General features: G+C 38.2%; 1 protein-coding gene and 1 long non-coding RNA gene across 2 annotated transcripts; both read right to left on the bottom strand.

Moving 5' to 3' along the window:
• Positions 1–1232: 1232 nt before the first annotated feature.
• On the bottom strand, positions 1233–3976 carry LOC111889807 (uncharacterized). The gene is made up of 3 exons (XR_002849634.3): positions 3508–3976; positions 2157–2201; positions 1233–1497 (listed from the first exon to the last, which is right to left on the bottom strand). It is a non-coding gene; the product is annotated as an uncharacterized LOC111889807 (long non-coding RNA).
• A 1101-nt stretch (positions 3977–5077) lies between these two features.
• On the bottom strand, positions 5078–5542 carry LOC111889736 (uncharacterized). The gene has a single exon (XM_023885891.1). It carries the CDS (start codon positions 5540–5542, stop codon positions 5078–5080), a length of 465 nt encoding a protein of 154 aa, XP_023741659.1.
• Between the last annotated feature and the right edge of the window lie 19790 nt (positions 5543–25332).

Genomic DNA, 25332 nt, shown 5'->3' with positions numbered 1-25332 from the left:
CATCAACTGCCAATTGAAGCTACCAGTTCAACGACCCCTAATCGATAACTACATGGATAAGGTACTTGTTGGCTATTCAATTCTATTCATACTAATTTCCCGTTTCATATATGTTTTTCATTAGTTCTTTATTTGTATAATCAGCCACTTTCTCCTAAAGATGAAAAGACTGTTTCTCCAAATCCTTCTCCGGATGCAGCCCTCACAGGGTCCATGAGAAATATATCCAACTACTTATTAGGAGAGCATCATTGAAAGCCTAAATGGTGTTCTTGATACATTAAAAGAATTCCATGTAAGTTATTTTTATTTATTTTTTTTAAATCTATAGTGAGGACTCTCACTTGTGTCTTCCTGTTTTCAGGTGCCACCTATCATTAGGGTGTTTTTTTGGTAATTGGATTTGTTACACTTGATTAATGATTAAATGATGCATTAAGATTCTTCGTGCTCATGAGTTTGAGGAACATGCTGGTGGAAAAACTAGGTACCCTCATAAGCACATATATGTGGAGAAACGTAGCTGGTTCATCTGTTAATGAAGAATTCCTTCAATTTGGAAAGGCGAGACTGATGGCATTTTTGTTATTTATAGATGAAAGGCTTTTATTACTTCTTTTTGTTACATTTTCTTGTATTCTGCAGGAGGTCTTCAAGGAAACAAGGACAAGGGTAAAACAGACAACAATCATCATATGAAGCCTATGAACTTGCACCACAAGAAACAAGACCTATAGGGACGACAAATGTCGTCTCTATAGGCTAAAAACATCGTCGCTATAGGTGTCAGGGGCGACATGTCGTCCATGCAGCTTTCGTCTCCATAGCCCCGTCGCAATAGATCCTTTTAGCCGTCGCTATAAATATCATCGCAATAGGTATCCTTTAGAGACAACATGTTGTCTTGTTCTGGTTCGTCGCTATACGGTGCTGGTCTCCATAGACAAAGCTATAGAGACGACATGTCGTCTCTATAGGTGTATCTATAAAGACAACACATCGTCTCAATAGATAGAGATATAGAGTCGACACATCATACCCTTTAGTAACAACTTGTTGTTCTGGTAGATGCTCCAGTAGAGATGACATGTCGTCTCTATAGATGCACCTATAGAAACAACATGTCGTCTCTATAGGTATGCCCCTAGCTGATTTTTTTCTCTATAATTTCCCAGTATTCACATCACAAAATTGCTAAAGAAATAAATTTATAAAATAGCTGAAACGGTAAATTTAACTGCAAAACATTACGATATGATATAATCTCAAAATACTACATTATTGCAAATATATTTCATATTGAGGACATATTTAACATCCAAGGAGTTGAAAATTTCCCAAGATGCCACCTGAAAATTACATTCCAAATGTAGCTTAAAAATGACATTCCTGTTGTTTGGTACTTAACTCCTAACTCCTAAGTCCTAACCATGTGCAAGCCTCTCTGAAATCATCAAAAACATGAAGCCCTTCTGCTGCAGCCCAGACATTATGGACCTACACAAAGGGTAAAATCGTCATTAAGATATTTCTTTTTGTAATTGATTAAAAAAAATAGATGTGACAACAGGCAAAACTAAAGGCCTCTTTTCAGTCTTCTTCTTAATTAGAACTCTCTTCCATAATCATATTCTCTTTCTTCTTGTTTTTCTTGGAAGGTTTTTCCTTCAATAACTCTTCTTTTTTTTTTTTCATCATTTTCCATGGAAACCATCATATTTTTTATCAACCACACCCAAAGAACTTTCTTTCAGCATTTTGTCACTCTACAGGTACCCCATCAAACTAAAGATACAAATAAATTCATTTATGCAAGACAGGTTCATTTTCTTGTAAGCAATTTGCAATTTATATAATATTAAGAATCAACAAAATAGAACAATACTAAGACATTTGCGAAGTATATTATCTACTAAATGTTGTATGTTATTTAATTTTAACTAATATACTTTCCAAATGGTTTGTATTTTGTTGTTTTAAACCAAAAAGTGGAAGGTATGACTCAAGAAACTAAGTCAAACTATTATTCACCAAATGACTCAAGAAAGTCAAACTGAGATGAATTTAAGTGGGACGTATAAAAAAAAGTTGGTTGCTATTACATGATCTGACCTCTAATGTTAAGAAAAATATAATCGAGGGAGAAGAGAAATTACATGTTAAGGTCATTGCTGCAAAAAGTTATGTTGTTGGTATTTGTGCTGCAAAAAAAAGTTATCTTGCATCATCTTGACATTGCAAATTTAACCAACAATCAGTAATTTAAACATATTAAAAGTCAAAACAAGAATTTAGTCAGAAAAATTTACAATATTATGTGTATGTGAGAGAGAGAGAGAGAGAGAGAGAGAGAGAGAGAGAGAGAGAGAGAGAGAGAGAGAGAGAGAGAGAGAGAGAGAGAGAGAAGAGACTAAAATGATGAAAGCCATGGTTGAAAAGAATTATTGCTCATATTCCTGCAATGATGTTTTGCATAATAATTACATTTTTTTTGATATATTCATAAAATTAATGATATATTTCTAAGATTAATGATATTATGTGAGATTGGGCAATGGGCCCTCAAAGTTGTTTTGGAAAGATACCTAAAACATAACAAGTCAAAATGCAATCTTTATGTAAGGGTTAAGTGATGTAAGATTGTTGATGTTTGAAGGAACATCACAACTTATCAAATTCTTGTCTAATCATTTGTTTCATAATTCAAATACAACCAAACTTTTAGATGAAAATAAATATGAAATATTTCATTTGGTTATATAAAATGTCATAATAACTAATGATACTCACAAGACCTCAAGATTCTAAACAAGTCCTAGTGTCAATGGAATTGTGCCTGTTAACTGATTTTCTTAACATAACCTGCTTAGTTATCAATCAAAACACACTAATAAAAGTCAGTTGCTTGAACCAGTTTCTTCATATGAGTTCAATAACCTACAATCATCTATAAATCATATAGTAGATTACTATTGATGCAAGTCCATATCATTAATGCTTCCTTATATAGAAAAAATCCCTAATTATTGACCATTATAACAAATTAAATACAGTAAGAAACTCTTCCTTAATAGACGATTTTTCATAATCATAACTGTGAATATATTACTTGACTTGATGTTTATATGTTAAAGTCTATTTCAATTACTAATCAGCTTTTTTATCGCTTTCAAGAGGTCAAGAAACACAGTGAATACAGAAAGAGAATCATATCCAATTATGAGGTATGTTCTAAGTTCCTAATCCATTACAGGTTGTTATGATAGTAATTGGTGCTGCAAGCATATCTCGGTGAAAAGAAATACATATCCACAGAGAAATCAATACTCTAGACTTGAATAATGAATAACTAGAAGGAAAATCAAAAAAAAATCGTTGATGTGGTTACAAATTATCAGTATTGCATCTTCAAAACGAGAAGCTGTGAAAGAAAATCACAATTCTAGTTTCAAACACATAATTGCTAACATAAACCCCAATTCCAGTTTCAAAAAGAGAATTACTAACCTAGGTCACCGGAGTGGGGTGTGTATTCATTAGAATTCGTAACCAGAGGTGAAAATGAAGTCGGTAATTAGAATCATCGAAGTTGAAGCTAATCGTCGGTGGTCTTCGGCAGCTAGCAGCATGAGGATCCCAGAGAGATGAAGAAGATTTACGGGGATTAGGAGGTGAGGAAGTCGCAACGTGAGAATTGTCGATCGATCGAGAAAGAGTGAGACTGTTGAATAAGCGTGCGTGAATAAAATGAACGGACTTGCTCTCGTAATTCCGGGCATAGAAAGCTATGGGGACGACAAGTCGCATCTATAGTTATCCCCAATTTTATTTCCGTGGAATTATTTAAAAAAATATGTAATTTTTAATTTTTGTTATTTGTTAGAGCGATAAGTCGTCGCCACAGGTGTTTAAAGAACGCGCCAATTCCACTTCATATCCCGCTTAAGATGTTCAGATGACAAGTCGTTGTTGTAGCTTCAAAAGTCAAAAAAAATTCGTCAACTCTATGGCGACGACATGTCGTCCCTATAGGTAGCCTATAGTGACGACAAATGTCATCCCTATATATTTTGTCTCTATAGGTGCTTATTCTTGTAGTGTTGTTCCATGATTTGCCTACGATGACCATTGGTATTGTCTTGGAGTTAGTGTCTTGTTACTTTATGCTTTGGCTTTCAATATCATACTGACTCTCATATTGGCTTATCTTAATCGTAAGTGTCACTTATTCATGTTTCCATCTCTACTTGTTTTTTTTGAAGTTTGGTAACTATTTCAATTCGTATCACAGCTCTAAAAAGTGCATAGATAGTTCCACCTGATACCGGAGAAAACAATTCAACGGATTCCACAGGTTAATTACTCTTACAGTTGCATGCTTTAAAATTAAAGTATATACTTGTATACTCCCTCCCTCCAAAAAATGCAACTTTTTTCTTTTTGGGTTGTCTTGAAATTATTTTTATAAACTATATGATGTTGCAATTTACATTATGAAGGGAGTATATGTTAAAAAAAAAACTCCAATTTGTAATTTGCGTCTTAACTGGTCATGCATTTGGCAACCAGGCACCACCTACTGACTTTTCATAATGTCAATTACTTTTTTGACATGCCAAAGGCAATCTACTTTTCATAATGTCAATTACTTGAGTTTTTCCAAGACATGAATTTGGAAGGTGTACCAGAAACAGAAAGGAAGATGCAACTGTTGTCAGATGTAAGTAGAGTGTTTTTGCCAGGTGTATCCACCGGTTTTGCTACCAGCAAGGACATCCAATAAGGTACTCTTACCTGCTCCACTTGTTGGAAGCCTGAAATATTGATCCCATTAGTCTTACCTACGATGTATCCACTTGATCCACAGATGGCCCTTGGTAACCATAACCTCCATTGTTTGGAGCTTGTTCACCGTATCCTGGTTGTGTCGAAGGGTATTGACCATAACCGCTAGTTGGAGGAGCATAACCAGGTGCCTCCTGCTGTCCATACCCAGAAACCGGTGGTGGAGGAGGAGCATAACACCAGGGTGATTATACCCATCATTATTAACAGGAACAGGGGCAGTAGTACCATATTAAGGGTAAGGTTGTTGGGTGGGCCCAATTGACATAGGGTAAGGTTGTTGCTGCTTCTGATCAGGTGGAGGTGGTCCGTAAGGCTGACCATAGGGTCCCTGCTGCTGTGGCGGCATGTTGTAGGCAAGGGGCTTACCATAATGATCAAGTTGCTGTTGTTGCTGACCATATACTTGATTTTGAGGGTAAGTTGAAGGTGGAGGCTGGGTGGCTTGTCCTTGTCCTCCATATGAAGAATATGATTGTTGACCCACCGGCCCCTGGTTGTGATCATACCTGGGTTCATCGTAACCTTGCCCTCTATACCCCTGTGGATCAGTCTGCCCATAATCTGGTCCATGGTTGTAGTTTACTTGAGAAGGAGGAGGTGGGCCCATTCCCATTGGGTTAGGGTGAGACTGCATGGGATTGGGAGGTGGTGCACCACCGTAGTAGTCGTAACTATAACCCGTCTGTTCAGGCATCTTAGTTGGTGATGGTCTTTGGTCCCAACCATAATTGTTTTTAGGTGTCAGAGGTTGTTGTGGTGGATAATTCCCAATTAGACCCGGTTCCACGTTGACGCTGGTTGTGACCACCTGATGGTGTTGATGACCTTATTGGCTAATTTTGTACCATCAACACAAATAACCACAAGTCAGTATCATGTTTATATAATAAAAAAAATATACAAGTCAAATATAACATAGTGGAGCAGGTAAGACTACCTTATTAGATGTCCTTGCTGGTAGCAAAACCGGTGGATACATCGATCGAAGGGGAAATCAATATTTCAGGTTTCCAAAAAGAGCAATCTACTTTTTCTATTAATTTAGTTATTTTTTTCTTATTTAAATATTAGTTGAAGTGAGTTGGTAGGTCTAACCACTTATTGGCACGGTATGCAGACTCAGCATCCGATGAACTTCAGTGTGTAAGACAGGCACCTAGATTTTTGGTATGCTTATTTACTTTTTTTTTCCAAAATTTACTTTATCCAAAAATCCCCCAAAAAGTTAAAACTAAACATAATTTTTTGAGTTTTTGCAGGTTATAGAAAAGAAGTCTAAAATCACATATGATGAACTCACAACTAATAAATGTCCTGTAAGTCTCTCTTTGTCTCTCCTGTTGTTTGCGTTTTGTAATCAATCTACAGTAATAAGTTAAATGTATATATATATATATATATATATATATATATATATATATATATATATATATATATATATATATATATATATATATATATATATATATATATATATATATATATTAAGTTTTTTAGGTTCTAAGTATTCAACAAATTCACAAAATACGCACATTCTATGCAAGCGAAAATGAAGAAAGCAATAGTGTCTCCCAGAAGTAAGGATAGAACTATAATAGTTGTTTGTTTGTAGATATTTACCTGGTACTCATGGTTTTCAATTATATGTTTATAACAAACATGTTATTTCCAAGTTTAGAGTTCTAATGCATGAGGACACCGAAAGCCCTGATAGTGACTCCTATTTGTTGGATGACAATTCTAGGTACATATGTTTAATAGTAAATTGAAAATAAACATTAGTTAATATCATTTGAAAGTATATACAATATTATGTATTTAAAATAGTGAAAGGCTGATGGTGTTGAGTTAATTCTATTTGGTTGCTGCACTCCTTTGCTAGTTGAGGAAATTAGTAAGTTAATAAACGAGAAAGCTTCAACAAATATTAATTCTTGTTTTTGTTTTATATTTGGGACAATGTTATTAAGTATTATTTGATGGTTATTATTTCTCACTGTAATTGGTTATGTTTTGGGTGTTGAAAAATTCTACTAATATTGCTTTTTCTTTAGGTCCGGACATCTGCTATATAAGCATTGGGTCAGTTGGTTGGGCTTGTTACAAGAACATTGTTGAAGGAATCTTTACCAAAATTTGTTCCAACATGAAAGAAAGAATAAAATACCATCACATCAGGAAGAAACTCATACCTACCTGCTGAGTTGTGCTTCAGATTTATCTATAACAGTGGATTCCCCTTTGCCTTCTGGACAACAATAGTCCATCTCCTCCAAAACAATGAAGATCTTGTTGCCAATTTTCTTGGTCAGCCTAACGTTGACTTTCAACACTATGTTGGATATGTGACAGTAAATGAAAATAATGGAAGAGCACTGTTTTATCGGTTCTATGAAGCTTGGACTCTCCCAGATGAGAAGCCCTTGGTGATTTGGCTTAATGGAGGTAAGAAAATATCAAATTAAAGAAATAAGCTTTTAAAGGACTAATTTATTGTACAAAGAAGATATTCTTCTAATAATTTTTTTTTCATGATTTATTTTTTTAATTTGAATTTATTAGCTTGTAAACAATTAGGAAGTGTTGGTGTGAGGTCAGTCTTTATTAATATCCAATTCACCCACTTAGTTATGAACAATTATTAGTTTTTGGAGTTTGATTCTCCTACTGTACCCTTTTTTGGTGACACTACATGGCTAAATGTTACAGGTCTCGGGTGTTCTTCTTTGGGATAGAGTAACATTATGGGTACAGATGGAACAAATCTTCAATTAAATCCATTCTCATGGAATATAGGTATAATTTTAGAATAATTATCAGATTAATTGGGATGCACATTTTTGCTGATGGATTTATTTATTTATTTATTTATTTTTTGTTCCTAATAGTAAAATATTATATATTCTTTATGTAATGGGCATCGTTTTAAACTTGTTAATTTGTGGTGCAGAAGCCAATATGTTGTTCCTGGAATCGCTTGTTGGAGTTGGCTTTTCCCTGATTATAGCCAATATGTTGTTAATTATATTTTTTCTTTTACAACTAACATTCCATGTTTGATTCTTCTAATAATTATATTAGAATATTATTTTTTTGACTTTTATTTGATCAGGTCACAAGAATTATCGGAGCAGGGGTTCATTAGTCTTAAAGAATTATGAAAGGCAAGATGCAACTCTATTTAGTAAGAATTTGATATTTATTATCTTTGTGAATATATTTTTAGTATGTATAGCGTTACATTGTAGAAGGTGTCCCTTAATAGAATTGTAGTATTAGGTTATATAGTTAGGGATAACCTCTTAATAACAATGTACAATTAGATCCCCTTAATATCAATGTATTACAATTTTTTGACATGATGTTATTGGATGAAATTGATTGTTTTGGTATATATTTGTTTACATATTTTTGTATTATGTGTAAATCAGTATCGTAAAGATGCGTCGTAAATGCATATCGTAAATGATTACTGAAGTTTATGACACGCAAATGCGTGTCATCTTCATTTATGACATGGGCTTCCTTGATACGCATTGTGTGTCATAAACACGTGCGTCGTAAGGTTACGACACGCAAATGCGTGTCGTCTTCCTTTATGACAGGGCCTTCCTTGATACGCATTGCGTGTCATAACTGCACATCGTAAATGCGCGTCGTAAATAGACGACACGCAAAAGCGTGTCGTCTCTCGTTATGACAGGGCCTTCCTTGAAACGCATTTCCGCGACGTCTGAGCGTTTTACGACACACATTGCGCGTCATAAAAGGTTGTTTTTCTAGTAGTGAACACTGCAAAGCCCGAATCCTCTCCGTTGGGGCTCCTGTCCTAAACTCCCATCCATCGGTGATCCTTAAAGTAACCGGAGCAGGCACACTCATTGCTCCTCCCGACAGCATCGGACAATCGACCTTCTCGTGGCTCACCTGATCACAGTGGAAACATAATGGGCTTTCCCCCTGAGGACAATCCCTGCTGACATGGCCAACCTTGCCACACTTGAAGCAACCCGAACCCCTGGAACGACAAACTCCATCGTGCAGTTTCCTGCACGTGCTTTACTGGCCCTCCTGGCCTCTCAAACGTTGATCCGAAGCCTTGGGTTTCTTCCCAGGACCCTCCAATACATGCACCCGATATGATCCCCTCTTCCTGAGGTGCTCTGAATCGATCTCCTACTCTCGGGCTCTAGGAACCATATCATTCAGGGTCTCGCACACTAAAATACTCACAAACTCCCTGATATCATCCCGCAGCATATCACGATACCTGACCTTCTTCATTTCCTCCTCTGTTGCATACGGCGGTACCAGTAAAGCTCTCTCCCAGAACTTGGATGTGATCTCTGCCACAGTCCCAGTAGTCTGGCGAAGATCCAGAAACTCTCGTGCCAACTGCTGCACCTCCATCACCGACACAAACTCAGCTCGGAACTTGGTCGAGAAGCCATCCCATGATGTAGCATCGACAACATCATAACCCAACTCACTACTAATCTCTTCCCACCAATATAGTTCCCTGTCCTTCAATAGGCAGGAAGCATATCCGACCTTTGCTTCCTCTGGGTAGAAATTCCTCCGGAACAAGATAACCATATCCGCTAACCACCTCCTAAGGACAATGGGGTCCCTTTCCCCATGGAACGCAGGAGCTCCACAAGCATGGAACTCCTAGAAAGAAATAGTGCGAGCTCCAATAATATCCATAACCTCATCATGGAACGCGCCCAAGCGCTCATCCAAGATCTCCGAAATACTGCGAGAAATTGCTGATAAGATGAACTCCCGCAACTGCTTGCTAATCGGCTCAACACCTGCACCTGAGCCGGAACCTGAACTAGGACCAGAATCAGAATCAGAACCAAAACCAAAACCCCATTCATAAGAGCTCAACACCATATTGAAAACAACTTACAAAGAAAATCCGTATAAACCCAAAAATCATCATCTCCTACGCTTCCTAGATTCTTCAATGCTCTTCCTAATTCGAGTATGGATCATGTGCTTTCAGTAGTACGAGCCTAATACTACCTTCCACACATATCAATAATTTCCTCAAGAATCCCCCCAAATCCTCTAAGTCACATTCTCAACCCATGCACCAAACGCTCGTTGACCAGCACGATAAAACTCACAGAAGCAACCCTTAGGTTTTCCTAGGTTCCATTCTTACCCTGCCATATGCTGCTGAAGAACTCCCCATAATGTCAGTTAGCTACCTCATGAATATAGTTAAATGCAATAAAGCTCAGATAATCCTTCGAGTAAAAGACTCATCCTTACAACGGTTAGACTTAAACGAGAGCTGTGCAATAGGGTCAAATCCATCAATCTGAGATTATTCAACCTTTACTACATGTGACTTAATGCATTTACTTAATAGCTAACTCACTTCACTTAAGAGTCCCACAAAACATAAAGCAAGCAACATTCGTGCAGTAGTGCTCCAATCCATAGAATAATCAAAGAACATTCAAACTCATATATACTACAACTCATGTTGTAAACTTCCACTCTTACTTCCGATTGCCTTATGCATGCAAATTATACACAATACAAGATCAGATAGACTGTCGAGTAAAAGACTGTACCCTAGGACCACAACCAAACAAGGAACACGAAATAAGGCCAAATCAATCATTCTAGGGCTATAAGATCCCAACTGTATACAATTTTAAAGCATACACTAATCAAGCCATTCTATACACTGATATGAAAACCATACTAGCATGCAATTTTACAAACTCATACAATCAGACATATAAAGGCATCTCTCCTATCATAAAATCCTGATCAGATCCTTGGCCCTAATCTAGCATGTAATTCTCATAATCATATCATATATCATAATAAACATGTATGGTATTTTGGGAAAACTTACTTGATTTCGGCTGATTGCATGCACCACACGCTTTCTTGTCTTAGAAAACTCTACTCTTAGAAATGTATCCCTCTTTGAAAAACCTACCAAATCCTCAGTTTGAGTTTAGACACACCCGAGAGTATGTCTGAATCCCTCAAACTAAGGCTCTGATACCAACTTGTAACGTCCCAAAAATAAGACCATAAAGTTTCATTTTTAATCAAATTAAAACAGTGCTCTAAACACTATCCATACATTTTTAATCATCTGGGGCTCCCTTGTTTGAAAATCGTAGTACCTGAAACACAAACTAAAAATCGTAAGCACAAAGCTTAGTGAGTTCCCCCAACATACCACATACAACAAAAACATACGGTCATTCTTATCTGGGTGTGCGACCCACCCTACCGAGCATATCTGGGTGCTCGACCTTCCCTGCTAGGCGTAGCTGGGTGCCCGATCTACCCTACCAAGCATATATGGGTGCCCGACCTACCCTTTGGTGTATTTCAACTGGTTATGAGGTCTATTTCACCCCTACCATTACCACATAATAACAACACAAACATACTGTCAGACATATATGGGTGCCCGACCTACCCTCCAGTCTATTTCAACCGGTGACGGGGTCTATCTCAAAAGCTACCACTACCACATAATAACATACATAAATCACATGATCATCAAGAAATACGTGAACGATGATAGGAATCACACAGACAACCATCATACTATGCAATAAATAAAGGTCCAACCTTGGCGCCTTCGGCCCTTAACATTCACGAAGGGAGACTCACCTTAAAAGCTAATGCTCAATACAAGAAATTCCTAGTTGCCGCCCAGATGATCTCCCGAGTTATCTATACCAAAATAACACCCAATTAGCAATTAGGTTCCAAATTATAATCCATAATCCATACTTAGGGTAAAATGACCATCTTACCCTTGACCCAACATGAACCAAAACTGAGGCCCAAGCCCAAAACTAGAAAGGTCCGACTACAAGATCCATAAAGCCCATTAATGGCCTAATTTTCAAAATTGGGCCTAAACTCTCACATGGGACTTTCCTTGAAGCCCATTAACGTTTCCTAAACAAAAACACACATTCATAGCTAGCCCAATAAATCCTCAAACAATACAACCCCAAACTCGAAATGACACCACAAGGCTCAATAAGGCCCAAATATCCCAATTAGGCCCAAATCCATCATGAAGCTATCCCGAGAAGGCCAAATATCCAAAAGGCCCAAAATATCAAATGATCAACCTAAATCAACTTCTGGTTAATGGTCAAATGTTCAAAAAGGCCAACAATAAAAAAAACTCACCCTGACCGAGTACACCTCGTGTAAACAGCTGGTACGCCTAACGTACACCCTTTGGGGCCACCACGTGCATCGTACTAAATGGGTACACCCAACGTACTCCCTTGAATCTCCCTTCTTCTCATTAAACACTTAATCACCTCAACCCTTGCTCCAAACTCTCTAGTCTGATTCCTATGGGTGACTTTTCAAGTAAAGTTGACAACTTTACTAGTATGCATGGCTTAATGGGGTTCTAGAGCTTAAAAGAGCTTAGTGGATGGTCTTAATACATGCATGAACTCAAAAACTCCATAGAGCTTGGACCTTTATGAATGAGGTGCCCTTAAAATATCCTGATCTACTAGATTGAGTTCCTAAAACAACCGTAGCTCACAAAGACCAAGCAAAAGGGACTAAAATGGCCATAAACCAACCCAAAAGTAGATATATTCAATCAGTAGCCAAGATAGAGAATTTATACCTCTAAACTCTCAAAATGAAGATGCTAACACTAGATCTCTAGGCTCTTCTCTAGAGGTTGAGTCTTCCACCTTCTTCTTCTCTTGCACAAACCACCAAGAACCTTCTTTCAAGCTCCAAGCCTCACCCAAGGCAGTTTAGGGTTTTATGTATGTCTAAAGAGGTGGTGGTTGACTTAAAATGACCAAAGGGATGTTATAATGTTGTTTATATAGGGTAGGAATCCTAAAGTTAGGGTTTTACTCTGAAGGAAGTACGCCCCGCATACCCTTTATTACGCCTGACGTACTCACAAGACACCTACGACCATTTAACCTTCTACACCCCACGTTCCCGATGAGTATGCCCTACATACTCATGGAACGCCTAAAACCCTAAACTTAACTTGGCTCTAACTTCTTTGTCTTTAGTCCGTTTCCAATGAACCTTATATCCACGGAAAGGTGGCGAAGAGCCCTACGCTTCTAACAACACACCCAAGCCTCAGAACCTCTAGAAAAAACCCGAAGCATAAGAGACCTGAAATATCAAATTACGATTATACCCTTGACCTCCGAAGGCACAATTAAACACTTGGATCGCTTAGACCATATCACCATAACACCCAAACCCAAGAAGGGCCAAATTCTTCCTTTCCCAAGTCCCTAGGCCTCATGACCACTAAAGATTGGGCCGTAGCCCCGATTAAAGAAGTAATTCTGAAACCGAGTGTTCACTAACATTATTGGGAGTTCTACAGAAACTAATGGTAGGGTGAGGTCAGGAGCCTAGGGAAGCCTAGGAAGTACTTTTAGTGGGTTGGTTGTGTTGTGTAGCGAGTATCTGGAGTATCAGTTTGAGAAGGTGACTTAGAGGATTCGGGATGATCCTTGAGGAATATGGATAGGTGTGGAAGGTAGTATTGGTCCTGTACTACTGAAAGCACGTGATCCATACTTAAATCAAAGATAGTCACAAAGAGTCTAGGAAGCTTGTTGGACGAGGATTCATGGTTATGTTCTGATCATTTGCATGATTGTTTTTGAGAATGGTGATGAGCACTCAGGAAGGATGTTGAGGTTCTGGCTCCGGATCAGGTGCGGGTACTGAGCCGATTGATGAATGGATGTGGGAGTTTGTCTTATTGGAGACCACCCACGACATTTTGGAGTAGACTCCAGTGCTCTCTGGTACGGTCAAGGAGGGGATTATGCAGATTTTGGATGAGCGTCTGGGTGCATTTCTCACTGGGATTATGGCTATTATTGGAGGTCGCACTCTTTACTTCTGTGAGTTTCATGCTTGTGGAGCTCCCGTGCTTTAAGAAGAAGGACCTCATTGCCAGTAGGAGATGGTTAGCTAACATGGTGAACGCTTTCCGGACGAGTTTCTGCCCCCGAGGGGTCGAAGGTCAGATTTTCCTCTTGTCTTCTGAAAGACAGACCCCAAGATTGGTGGGAAGAGGTAGACTTCACTTTGGGAGGCGAATCCTTAGAGACGATGACTTGGGTTGAGTTTCTAACCCAGTTTAGGGCCGAATTTTCACCAACTATTGGGGTCAGCAGTTGGCGAAGGAGTTTCAGGACCTTCGCCAGACGACTGAGACTATGACAGAGATAACTGCCAAGTTTGGGAAAGGGTTTTATTGGTTCCGCGGTATGTAGCGGACGAGGAGATGAAGAAGGTAAGGTATCATGACATGCTAAGGGATGACATTAGGGAGTTTGTGAGTTTGTCAAGGTGTGAGACCCTGAATGATATGATTGCTAGAGGCCAGGAGTGGGAGATCGATTTGGAGCACCTCGGGAAGAGGAAGCCAGAGCAGACTCAGATCACAGTGGGCTAGTCAAAGAAGCCCAAGACTCAGGATTCACATTTAGGAGCCCATTAGGGCCGAGGCCGTTGTGCAAGTGTGGAAGGACCCATGAGAGAGGATGTCGGGAGACAGGTCGAGGATGTTTCAGTTGTGGTTAGATGGGTCATTTAAGTAGGGATTGCCTCGTGGGTCGGTTCCGATGTGTTTTCACTACAATCAGGTGGGCCACAAGAAGGCCAACTGTCCGATATTGAAGGGTGGATCAGTGAGTGCACCTCCTCATGTTACTTTGAGGATCACTAACGGTCATGAGGGTAAGGTAGGAACCAAGCATTATAGTGTCAGTCAGGGGAGGCCATGATTTCATCAGATCCTATTATGAGTATGTTATCTTTTGCTTTCTTCATGATTATTATCAATATTTATATTGACTTAGAGTCTTATTTTGGTATGGGTAAGCATTATCTTTGGTTTAGTTCTCTGTTATTGCCTGGTTTTATCATCGAGAATTGTTATATGCCATTTTTTCATGCCAAAAGGTTTTAGTGGGTGGAGTCTTGTTGAGCAGGATTCAGTTTGTTCGGTCGTTGATCTACTTCTTTGATGGCGGGGGGGGGGGGGGAGTTCAATTCAGGGGTATCTCTTGGAAGATCTATGGACGAATTAGCAGAATAGTTCATCAGCGGACTCATAGTTCATACGTGTTAGCATTGCTTAGGCAGGAACGGCAATCGTCTATGGAAGGACTGTTGGGTCCAATCACTATCGTTGCTAGGGAATGAGCGATAGCAAGAAGATAAAGGTTGAAGTCGCATGATTTTGTTTGGACATTGGAAGTGCCAGGGGAATTTCATAATCGCAAAGGTTGAAGATGGTTAGAATGCAGAGATCCTTCTGAGAATGGGAAGTTGGAGTGAAGATTCATCAGTTCCAGTCAAGGGTTATAGTCTTTGTCATCGGTATAAAGGACTTAAGGATTTGGTGTAGTATCATGGGAAGCGACTAGGGTTATCAGACTTGCTGAGATTTTGGGGAGTATCCATCTGGATTGCAAGAGTTGTGCGATCATCAAGATTTTCTAGTAATGGAATGTTGGCATTTATAAGTTGGGGTTGTCGACAGCTTGAATTGCAAGGTTGCGAGATGAATTGGAAATCCATCAAATCTTGAGGATTAGAAGGGCGCAGTCAAACCCAAGTGGGGGAAAACCTTTGGTATAAGGGATTGCACTAGAAAGGATATTTGGGTTTCGTTGCACATTTGTAGTGATACGTGGTGGGTATATGGATGAATCCAGGTTGAGGGTGGTGTTAGAGCCTCTCTACCTGTTCTTGTCTGATGAAGGATTTGGGGTTCGAAGTATGAATCGAACACCTGATTAGGGTATAGTCGGATGCGGGATCGAATCATGATAATTATGGTTGGTATAGTAGATGGACAATAAGACCATCGGTGGGGACATGGCAGCAATGGGAGTGTGGTAAGACTACAAGGTAGCCGTAGCATTCACCAGGATAATAGGCAGTTGTGGAAATGTTGTAAGTCTACAATGGGATCATAATTTTTGCTAGATTGAGGTAGACAATCGTTGGGGTGGTCGTCAGTATGAAGGAGGATCAGCGCGTGCCTATAGAAAAGCGGACAACATTATTGGTGTAACAACCATAAAAATCAAGCCAATTTAAAACTTTTTAAAAACATTTCAAAACCATTAAGGAATATATTTTTTTTTCAAAATAGTATAATATCAGAGTATCCCAGATACAAGGTCATAAACATGAGGAGCTGTACGATCACGCTTTTGCCTTCCCAAGATCATCTAAGGTACCTGAAACCGTAAGCCCAAAGCTTAGTGATTCCCCCCAAAATACCCATACACACAACTGTATACATATAATCACGAACAACATACTATGGGTCCAGTCAACCATCAAGTTGGAATACCCCAGACCCTCAACCATCTGGTTGGAATGCTAATATACTATGGGTCCAATCATCCTCGGGATGGAATACCCCAGAACCACAACCAACAGATTGGAATGCGCACATACTACGAGTCCAATCATCGTCGGGATGGAATACTCATGGCCCACAACCATCGGGTTGGAATGCCCAGGTCTATTGGCTTTCGCTTAAAGCAGATAAGTCTCAACCACAAATCAAACATGTGCACACATATAAGCTAATCACATAACAGTCTATAGACAGACAAACCGATCTAACATGTCATACCAACATATATATCCTATCTACCATGATACCGATCTAATGGATCATAAGAACATATAACATCCTATCTACCAGGATACTAATCTGACGAATCATAACAACATATAACATCCTATCTACCAGGATACTAATTTAACAGATCATAACATCATATAACGTCCTATCTACCAGGATACTGATCTAACGAATCACACAATACTCGAGCATATAACATATCAGGATAGCAATCCAAAAGGGCCGACCTTGGTGCCTTAGACCCTTGAGTATAGTGAGGAAACTCACCTCTCAACTGTAGAATTGAAGTGATGATCTCAAACTCTCATACCACGACCACAAACTCCACCATCTATATTTACCATATGACCATTTCCATAAATTTCCAATTTACTAAAATACCCCAGAAGTTAACTAGTCAACCCATGGTCAAAGTCCAAGTCAACGGTCCAAGTCAACAGTCCATGTTGACCCTGTTGGATTAGGTGTCTAAGCCCATAACTATTATTGGTATGTACTTGAACCAAGAGTAGCATGGTCCATTTGGGTTGCATATCACTAGGACAATTTGATAGGATGGACTTTTGAGAATAAGTTATTTATGATTTGTTAATATATTATAAGTTCTAATATATTACTATGAAATCATATTATTTAATTAGTATTGATCAAGAATTAATTTGGAATTAATTATGTGATCAAAAAGAGACTAATTAAAAATAAGGGGTTGATTGATAGATCATTCATTCTTATGGTGTGGGCCAACGATCCATGATTCCTTAGGTTGGGCTAAACCCATGGATTATCCATGGAGGTTTAAACCTATGAATCCTAAGGAATACGGAAGTTCATGGCTATTAATGCTTACATGGTGTAACCCTAATGTGCCACACCATATAAGAAGCCCTTAGCATCCAAAATTTACTACTGGATACACTAGTGATCATTGGAATCCATGAGCCTATTTTGGAGTGTAAGAAACTCTCTCAAAATTCATCTTTTGTTCTAGGTGTGTTGTGATTCCATTTGAGGTATTCATACTATTGGTGCTAAGTTCTTAAAGGCCAAACACAACAAGGCTTCCAACTACAACAAAAGGTATGTCGTCTAACTAGAACTTTGTAGTAAGGATACTCTATTGTATGCTAGTTAGGATTGTGTTTTGGAATTTTAAAGTTTGCATGTATATTAGAGAAAACATAGATCCAAAGCATCTAGGGTTGCATGTACACCATATGAGTGTTAGAATGCTCAAAACTCTTCAGTGGTATCAGAGCCTAGGGTTGTTTTCCTATATACTTGATGTTACATGCTTTAAAAGTCGATTTTTTGCTGTCTAGATAGTGGACTCGCCGAGTCCACTGGGCACTCGACGAGTCACCTCTCAAAACAGGCCAAATTGCTGAGTTTGTTCATACACTCGACGAGTTAGTGCTCCAGAGTGCAAGTTTTCAAGTTTTAAGGTTGTAATTGGACTAGTATCATTACCATAAATTGTTTTTCAACTTATAAACATGTTTTTGATGTGGTAATGATCATGCTTATCCAATTTAAAAGATAACTGTCAAAGTTTCATGTTTTGTATTAGTTTATATGGTTTGGCTAATTACATGAAATTTGTTTGATGTGAATTGTCTTGTTCTTATGAGTTTAATTTAGATCATAGATAAATTGATTGTTTTTGTAAGTTACAATTTTGATCTAAATGGTTTTTGATTAATTCCATAACTTGTCCTCAAGTTATGGAAAGTGAAAAGTCTTTTTTTTTCAAATGCCATAATAAAATAGTTTTATGCCCTCCATAACTTGTCCTCAAGTTATGGAACTTGAAAAGTTATACATAAATATTTTTTTTATGAACTCCATAACTTGTCCTCAAGTTATAGAATGTCAAGAGTCTTTTCATAAAATCTTTATTAAACTCATAAGTTATGGATTTCAAAAGTTTTGAAAGTTACAAAACTTGCCCTCAAGTTTTGGAATTTGTAAATGTAAAAGTCTAACTTTTGAAACATTTAGTTCCAAACCCTAGAATTTTAAAAGTTTAAAATTCAACCCTTATACTATTATAATATTATAGGCTCAATATATATATATATATATATATATATATATATATATATATATATATATATATATATATATATATATAGATATATGTATAAGAGTAAAGTCAGTCTTACCATTAGTAGGGCTCATTCACGAAGCCGGTCTATAAGGGGGTATAAGGTTATTGCCTATAAAATGGCAGTTTAATGGGTGTCCACTCTCACCCACCGTTTCCTTGACTGGCAGAGGGTCGTTAGCCGAACGGGTAGGATGGGAGATTAATTCTCATTATAAGTATGATGATAATTATAAAGTAACTAAACTTTATTAAAAATTCCAAATCTTAGTTAGTTTAGGAAAAATGTGAATTTGGTGCTAACCCATGAAATTACAGTTTGCACCTTGTTATGTCGTTAGTAGAGCGTGTGTGGTTAATCGTCACACTAATCTGGGGCTGACAGTGCGTGGCAAAGGGTAGCTTGATGTTAATCATATATCAATAGAGTGTTTCTGGTTAACCGACACATTGATTAGGTGGTTCTAACATTAAGTGTACCAAGCTAATTTGCATGGTTGTTCAAACCTTGTTTGTGATCCTCGATATCCCAGTCACAAACTTCAAGGGCACAATCGAGATTTAAACATGCCATTGAATAGTTCAATGAATCTCAAAAGATCTAGGAATTTCAATTCACTTAAAAGCTAAAGTTTTATTTTCGTTTTTCATGGTGGAAAGTGGTAAATCGTCATTTACCTACCTTCAAATATTTTACAATCAGATTATGGAATCCCTCTTCGAATTGTAAATTATTGTGTTGGGTCCTAGCCTTAATATTTCAATTGGGTGTTATATTAAGGACTTAAATAAACTAACTTGAATTTCTCCCTTGTAGATGTCTGCCTCAGACAACTATGGTCTTCCCAAATGTTATAGAACAAGCTTTTATTCCGTGGAAGTGAAAATCATACTTCCTTCCTCCATTTGGGAATTAAGTGAGAGGAAAATCATACTTCCTTCCTTTCTCCCTTGTAGATGTCTGCCTCAGACAACTATGGTCTTCCCAAATGTCCTAGCCTTAAAAATGTTGTTTTGCTAGAATTAAGTGAGAGGAAATTATACTTCATTCAAAAATCTAAAAGCCTAGATTGAGTTTTTAATCCAATTTATTCAAATATATATGAATGTTATGTTGGAATAGTTCAACATAAGGAAATTCTATATATGGAAATGATAATTGCGCTCTCAAAATTTGATTATGATTACGACATCCCTCTTCATAATTCGAATTTTGAGAACATGGAAAATAGAAATATTATAGCAAAAGACTGATCAAGTATCATGTCTTTATGTTAGACATTATGAATGGTGTCCATACGCTTCGAGTATAGGATTGATTCCATATGCTATAATATTCTCGTGTTCTAAATTTTCCAAATGCCTAGGGCATTTAGAGGGAAAAAGGAATAGAACCGGATATGGCTAAAGTGATTAAACAACTGTTAAGGAGAATCTAAGGTTTGCCAAGGATTGGTCGCTTAAGGATAGTTGGAAGTATAGTAATGGACATACCATATTGACATTATTATGAATAGACATGAATCTATTAATAATGAGTTGTCATATGGAAAATATGGAATGTTTTCATATTGGGTGTTGGATATTAAGAATCTATGGTGAGAAAATTTTATGCAAGAAGGATGTTTAAAGGAATGTACTTTGAATTTGAGACTTCGCTTCCATGGAATTGTCTTGTAACAATCTCCAAAGGAATACCTTGTAATATCGTTCGTCAAGTCTCCGTGACTTTGAGTACCTAGACATTATAAAAGAATCATTGCATGATAGTTTAGAATCTAACACATTCTGGCAGTGAAAAAAATTTGGAATTCTTACACTGGTGATAAAGATTTGGAATTGTGAAATGAGTTTCATTAAACATGTGTTCAATCGATCTATCTCACAAAGTAAGGACCATAGAGAAACATAGTGTGCATGCTTGGAGCATGGAATAACTATTGTTTAGACAAACATAATGTTCATGCTTGGAGAATGGCATAGCTATTGTTTTTATTCAAGTATTAAGTTGATTATTCGAAACATTATACAATGAATAATGAGCAATCAATGACTCAAAAGGTTTTGGGTCATATAGAATTAGTATTATTGTTGTGTTTCACTCTGCATGTTTTGACTTCCCGAATAACTAGGTTATTCAAACCATCCACAGTCGATTATACTTTGGAAGTAGGTATTGAGGCAAGACTGTCATGAATGGGTCTGTAGTTTGTCTAGGACAAAGTGGCTGCAGTGTTCATGAGTACTCCTGGAATAAGATTCGAGTATTGGATACAACCCACACTCATTTGAATCACTTCATGGATTTTATCACGAGTGATTGTGAGACGATAATATCTTATATTTTTGAAGCAGAGACATATAGTTGAAGTTTACAAGTCGGTTGCACATTGATGAAATGTAAACGCACCGATAACTCAGTGTTATAAAACGTATCATTGTGTGTGATTTGATGAGTAAATAGAGCAAGCATATGAATCAAAGTTTATCCATTCCTTTTACCCATGTGGATAAAAGCGATATCCGTGGGCCCGTTGATGACTTAGTGATGACACCGCTAAGTGCTAGGCCAAGCCTGGACTGATGTGATTTGTTCAATTAGTCGGTCGTCATAAATCAGAAATCGAGAAACAATAGATGGACAGAGAGAATGATTATAATCCATGTCTCAGTCCATATTATATCCAGAATGGAGGAATATATGATCCCTTATCTAATGGACACGTCATTGACTAGGTCAGAGTTTGATAGCGGCTTTTAAGACCTACAATTGCTAGTTAGGTTGGAGTCGTGCTTGCAGTAATAGTTATTAGACTTATCCAAGTGGGAAACTGTTGGATTATGTGTCTAAAACTATAACTATTATTGGTATGTATATACTTTACCCCATAGTAGCATGGTTCATTTGGGTTGCATATCACCAGGACAATTTGATAAGATGGACTTTTGAGAAGAGGTTATTTATGATTTGTTAATATATTATAAGTTCTAATATATTAATATGAAATCATATTATTTAATTAGTATTGATCAAGAATTAATTTGGAATTAATTCTGTGATCAAAAAGAGACTTATTAACTATAAAGGGTTGATTGGTAAATCATTCAATCTTATGGTGTAGGCCAATGATCCATGATTCCTTAGGTTGGGCTAAACCCATGGATGATCCATGGAGGTTTAAACCCATGGATCCTAAGGAATATGGAAGGTCATGGCTATTAATGTTTACATGGTGTAACCCTAATATGCCACGCTATATAAGAAGACCTTAGCATCTAAAATTGAGTACTAGATACACTAGTGATCATTGGAATCCATGAGCCAATTTTGGAGTGTAAGAAACTATCTCAGATGTCATCTTTTGTTCTAGGTGTGTTGTGATTCCATTTGAGGCACTCATATAATTGGTGTTGAGTTCTTAAAGGCCAAACACAACAAGGCTTCCAACTACAACAAAAGGCATGTCATCTAACTAGAAATTTGTAGTAAAGATACTCTATTGTATGCTAGTTAGGATGATGCTTTGGAATTTTAAAGGTTGCATGTATATTAGAGAAAACATAGCTCCAAATCATCTAGGGTTCCATGTACACCATAGGAGAGTTAGAATGCTCAAAACCCTTCAGACCCGACTCGTCGAGTGCAGTTCACTGACTCGTCGAGTCCTTACTGAACTCGAGAAGTCGTGAAATCTCGCGTTGACTCGTCGAGTTTCCCTGTAACTCGCCGAGTTCATGCATGTCCAAATGTTGGGAAAACCCAAGCTGGCTCGCTGAGTCCGTGCATAAATCCTTGCACGACTATCTTCATCGGAATCGCCGAGTTGGCATTGCAACTCGTCGAGTCCCTTCAGTCCTTTCTCCATCTAGATGATTTTATGCTACTACAAAGCTCCATATTGCAGATCAAGCTTCCTAAGGCATGTTTATCACGTAAAGTTGCAAACTTTACGTGCATGCAAGGTTTTAAGAGCCAAAACCAAGCTAAAGAAGAGATTCTAGGCGAGGAAAATGCACTATCATGCTAAAGGCTGAAACTTTATGATTATAAGGACCAAGATGTGCCCATATCTGAAGTTGCAACTTCAGATCTTGGTTCATCACCCAAAATGAAACACCAACATGCTAAAATGCCCCCCCCCCCAAACTCATATATAGAAAGGTCTAGCTAGAAGGAGATCAAGGTAACGACTTGATACCTTCAAATGATGCTAAAAAGGGGTAGACTTCAAATCCACACACGTTCCTTGCCTCAAACTTCTTGATCTTCAAGCTTATTGAAACCAGATCTACCTTCCAAGCTGAAAACACACGAATATGGAGAGTAAACACGAATTAGGGTTTCTAGGTTCAAGGGGGGCTGTAAGGGAGGCCAAGGGAGGATAATGACCATTTAAACAAGGTGCAATACTCTTGAAATTAGGGTTTCATCCACCAGCTCCAACTCGTCGAGTCGTGTCCTCCGACTTGTCGAATTGGCCACTTAAAACACGCGGTTGATTTTGTTCCTACTCGATGAGTCAGGGTATGCAACTCGTCTAGTAGACCCTTTAAGATGTAAATAAAGCTGTAAAAATAATACCTGAGAGTCTGGGTGTTACAGTCGGAGAGTATCTCCCTATTATGGGATGAGGACCATTGGGGTCCGAGACAAGGTTAGGCCTTAGTAGCTCTCGATTTGGGAGAGACCTGTGGGTGTGGCCCGTTTGTTGGTATAAATTGGGTGAGACCCATGGGTGCTATGGCCTGTATGGTTTTGGAAGTGCGGGTGGGACCCGGTGTCGACTGGTTGGGTCAAAGTATTGGATCATGGTTAGATTGGGATGATTGTATGGTCAATAAGTGGCATAAGAGCGATGTATAGGCTAGGTAGCCTTATCAGTTGGACTCTTAGGAACCTGGTGGTTAGACCAGGTGTGAGACTAGCAGTCTCATCAGTGGATTGGGTATTTTTATATCCCTATTTAGTGAAAGGTTGCTGTGAATCAGAAGATTTCGAGTGAAATGAAAGTGTAAATCCTTGGATCTCAGGTTATGAGTTATGTAGCGGATTGGCTTTTAGTCGAGACTCGTTTTGGGAGTCATTAGTGCATATATGTAAGATTTTTATTTCAACAAATTATGGATTAAGGAATCTTTATGCCAAGGGTAGCAGTTGGAGGATTAAGGGTCAAAAGGATGTTTTCGGTTCTAATGATAAGAAGAGTCCCTTGTGATGGTGTTTCTGAATGGTTCCACCTGTGTGAAGGTCAGGCAAGTTATGGGGCTTTGGAATTATAGCAGTAACGTTTTGGTTCAACGGTTGAAGGATCAACGATTTGTTCAACATTAGGAGGTTTTGTTCGAAGCGTTGGTTCCAGGAGGGTGGTAAGGAGTAATTTCGAGGACGAAATCTAATTTAAGTGAGGGAGAGTTGTAACACCCTGTTCTGAATCGTTTCCTAATTTGGGACCATGACCTGAAGATCGGTTATCATAAGGCTTAGGGCCTTTGGGAAAGAGAGATTTAGATCAATTTGGGTGTGGGTAATATAAGTTAGTTGATCTAAGAGTCCAATTTGTGATTTGGAGCCCAAGGGTATATCGGTAAAGTGTTAGTTCGGGCTTTTTATTAATTTTGGATTTTAGTTCAAGAAGTTTTAAGGCTAGGATGAGTTGATAGAAGTGTAGAGCTTGTTGTTACCTTTCCGTGGATACAAGGATCGTCGGAATCGGACTTAGAATGAAGAAGTTATGGCCTCCAGAAGTTGGTGGCTTAAAAGGCTAAGCCTTGTACGCAGGACATACAAGGGACTACGTTGGGTATACTAGGAAGAAGGGATCGTGGGCACTTTATGGAATACGTTGGGCGTATTGGGAGTCCGCGGGGCGTACTCCAGCCAGATGAAAACCCTAATTTTTAGAGTTTGCACCATATTTAAGCGTCATTATATCATCTCTTGGACATTTTAGACCAACCTTCATCTCCCATTTCCATGAGATCGAAACCCAAGAGTGATTTGGTGAGTTTTGAACTTGAAAGAGTGTTTCTTGGTGGTTTGTGAAGAATAATAAGAAGATGAGCACTTGATGGGATAGCTTGAGCTTGTAGATCCAAGATCTTCTACTCATTTATAAGCATTTTGAGGTAAAAAGCTCTCACCTTGATGGTCTTTGGGGTAAGATCTAGTTATGGTTTGTGGACTTTTGATGGCTTTTGAGTTAAAAGTGAGCTGTTGATCTACTCTAGAAGCTATGGATGCTAGATCTTGGCTCCATTTAGTCCCCATGTTCATAAAAATGTCAATTTTATGGAAGATATTAGTCCATGCAAAGACCTTTATTGAGCACTTTTTGAGTTTTTGAGTCCCTTTAAGCCATACATGAACGTAAAGTTGTCAACTTTACATGATAAGTTCCCCTTTAGGATCAGACCTGAGAATTTAGCTTGAGGTCTCAACTGATTAAATGCTTATTGGAGTGAAAAAGTGGTCTGGGGAGTACGCTAGGTGTACCCAGCTGGTACGTTGCACATATTGACCCCGAACGGAGTATGCTTAGCGTACGAGCTGAGTATGCCCCGTGTACTCAGTAGATGGTTGTTTAGCCTTGGTATTCTCGGTTTGGGCCATTCTATCGGTTTTCTTATTTTGGGCCTTGTTCGACCATTAGACTCATATTTTAGGCTTCTGGTTTGTATTTTTGGGCTC

The sequence above is a fragment of the Lactuca sativa genome, chromosome 9, assembly GCF_002870075.4.
Source record: "Lactuca sativa cultivar Salinas chromosome 9, Lsat_Salinas_v11, whole genome shotgun sequence".
NCBI classification, from domain to species: Eukaryota; Viridiplantae; Streptophyta; class Magnoliopsida; order Asterales; family Asteraceae; genus Lactuca; species Lactuca sativa.
The sequence above is the reverse complement of the archived record's forward strand: the minus strand, read 5'-3'. Positions and strand labels throughout refer to the sequence as shown.

Bases quoted from the DNA above. Each gene is read 5' to 3' on its own strand.
- LOC111889736 (XM_023885891.1), bottom strand. From the start codon at position 5,542: ATGCCTGAACAGACGGGTTATAGTTACGACTACTACGGTGGTGCACCA.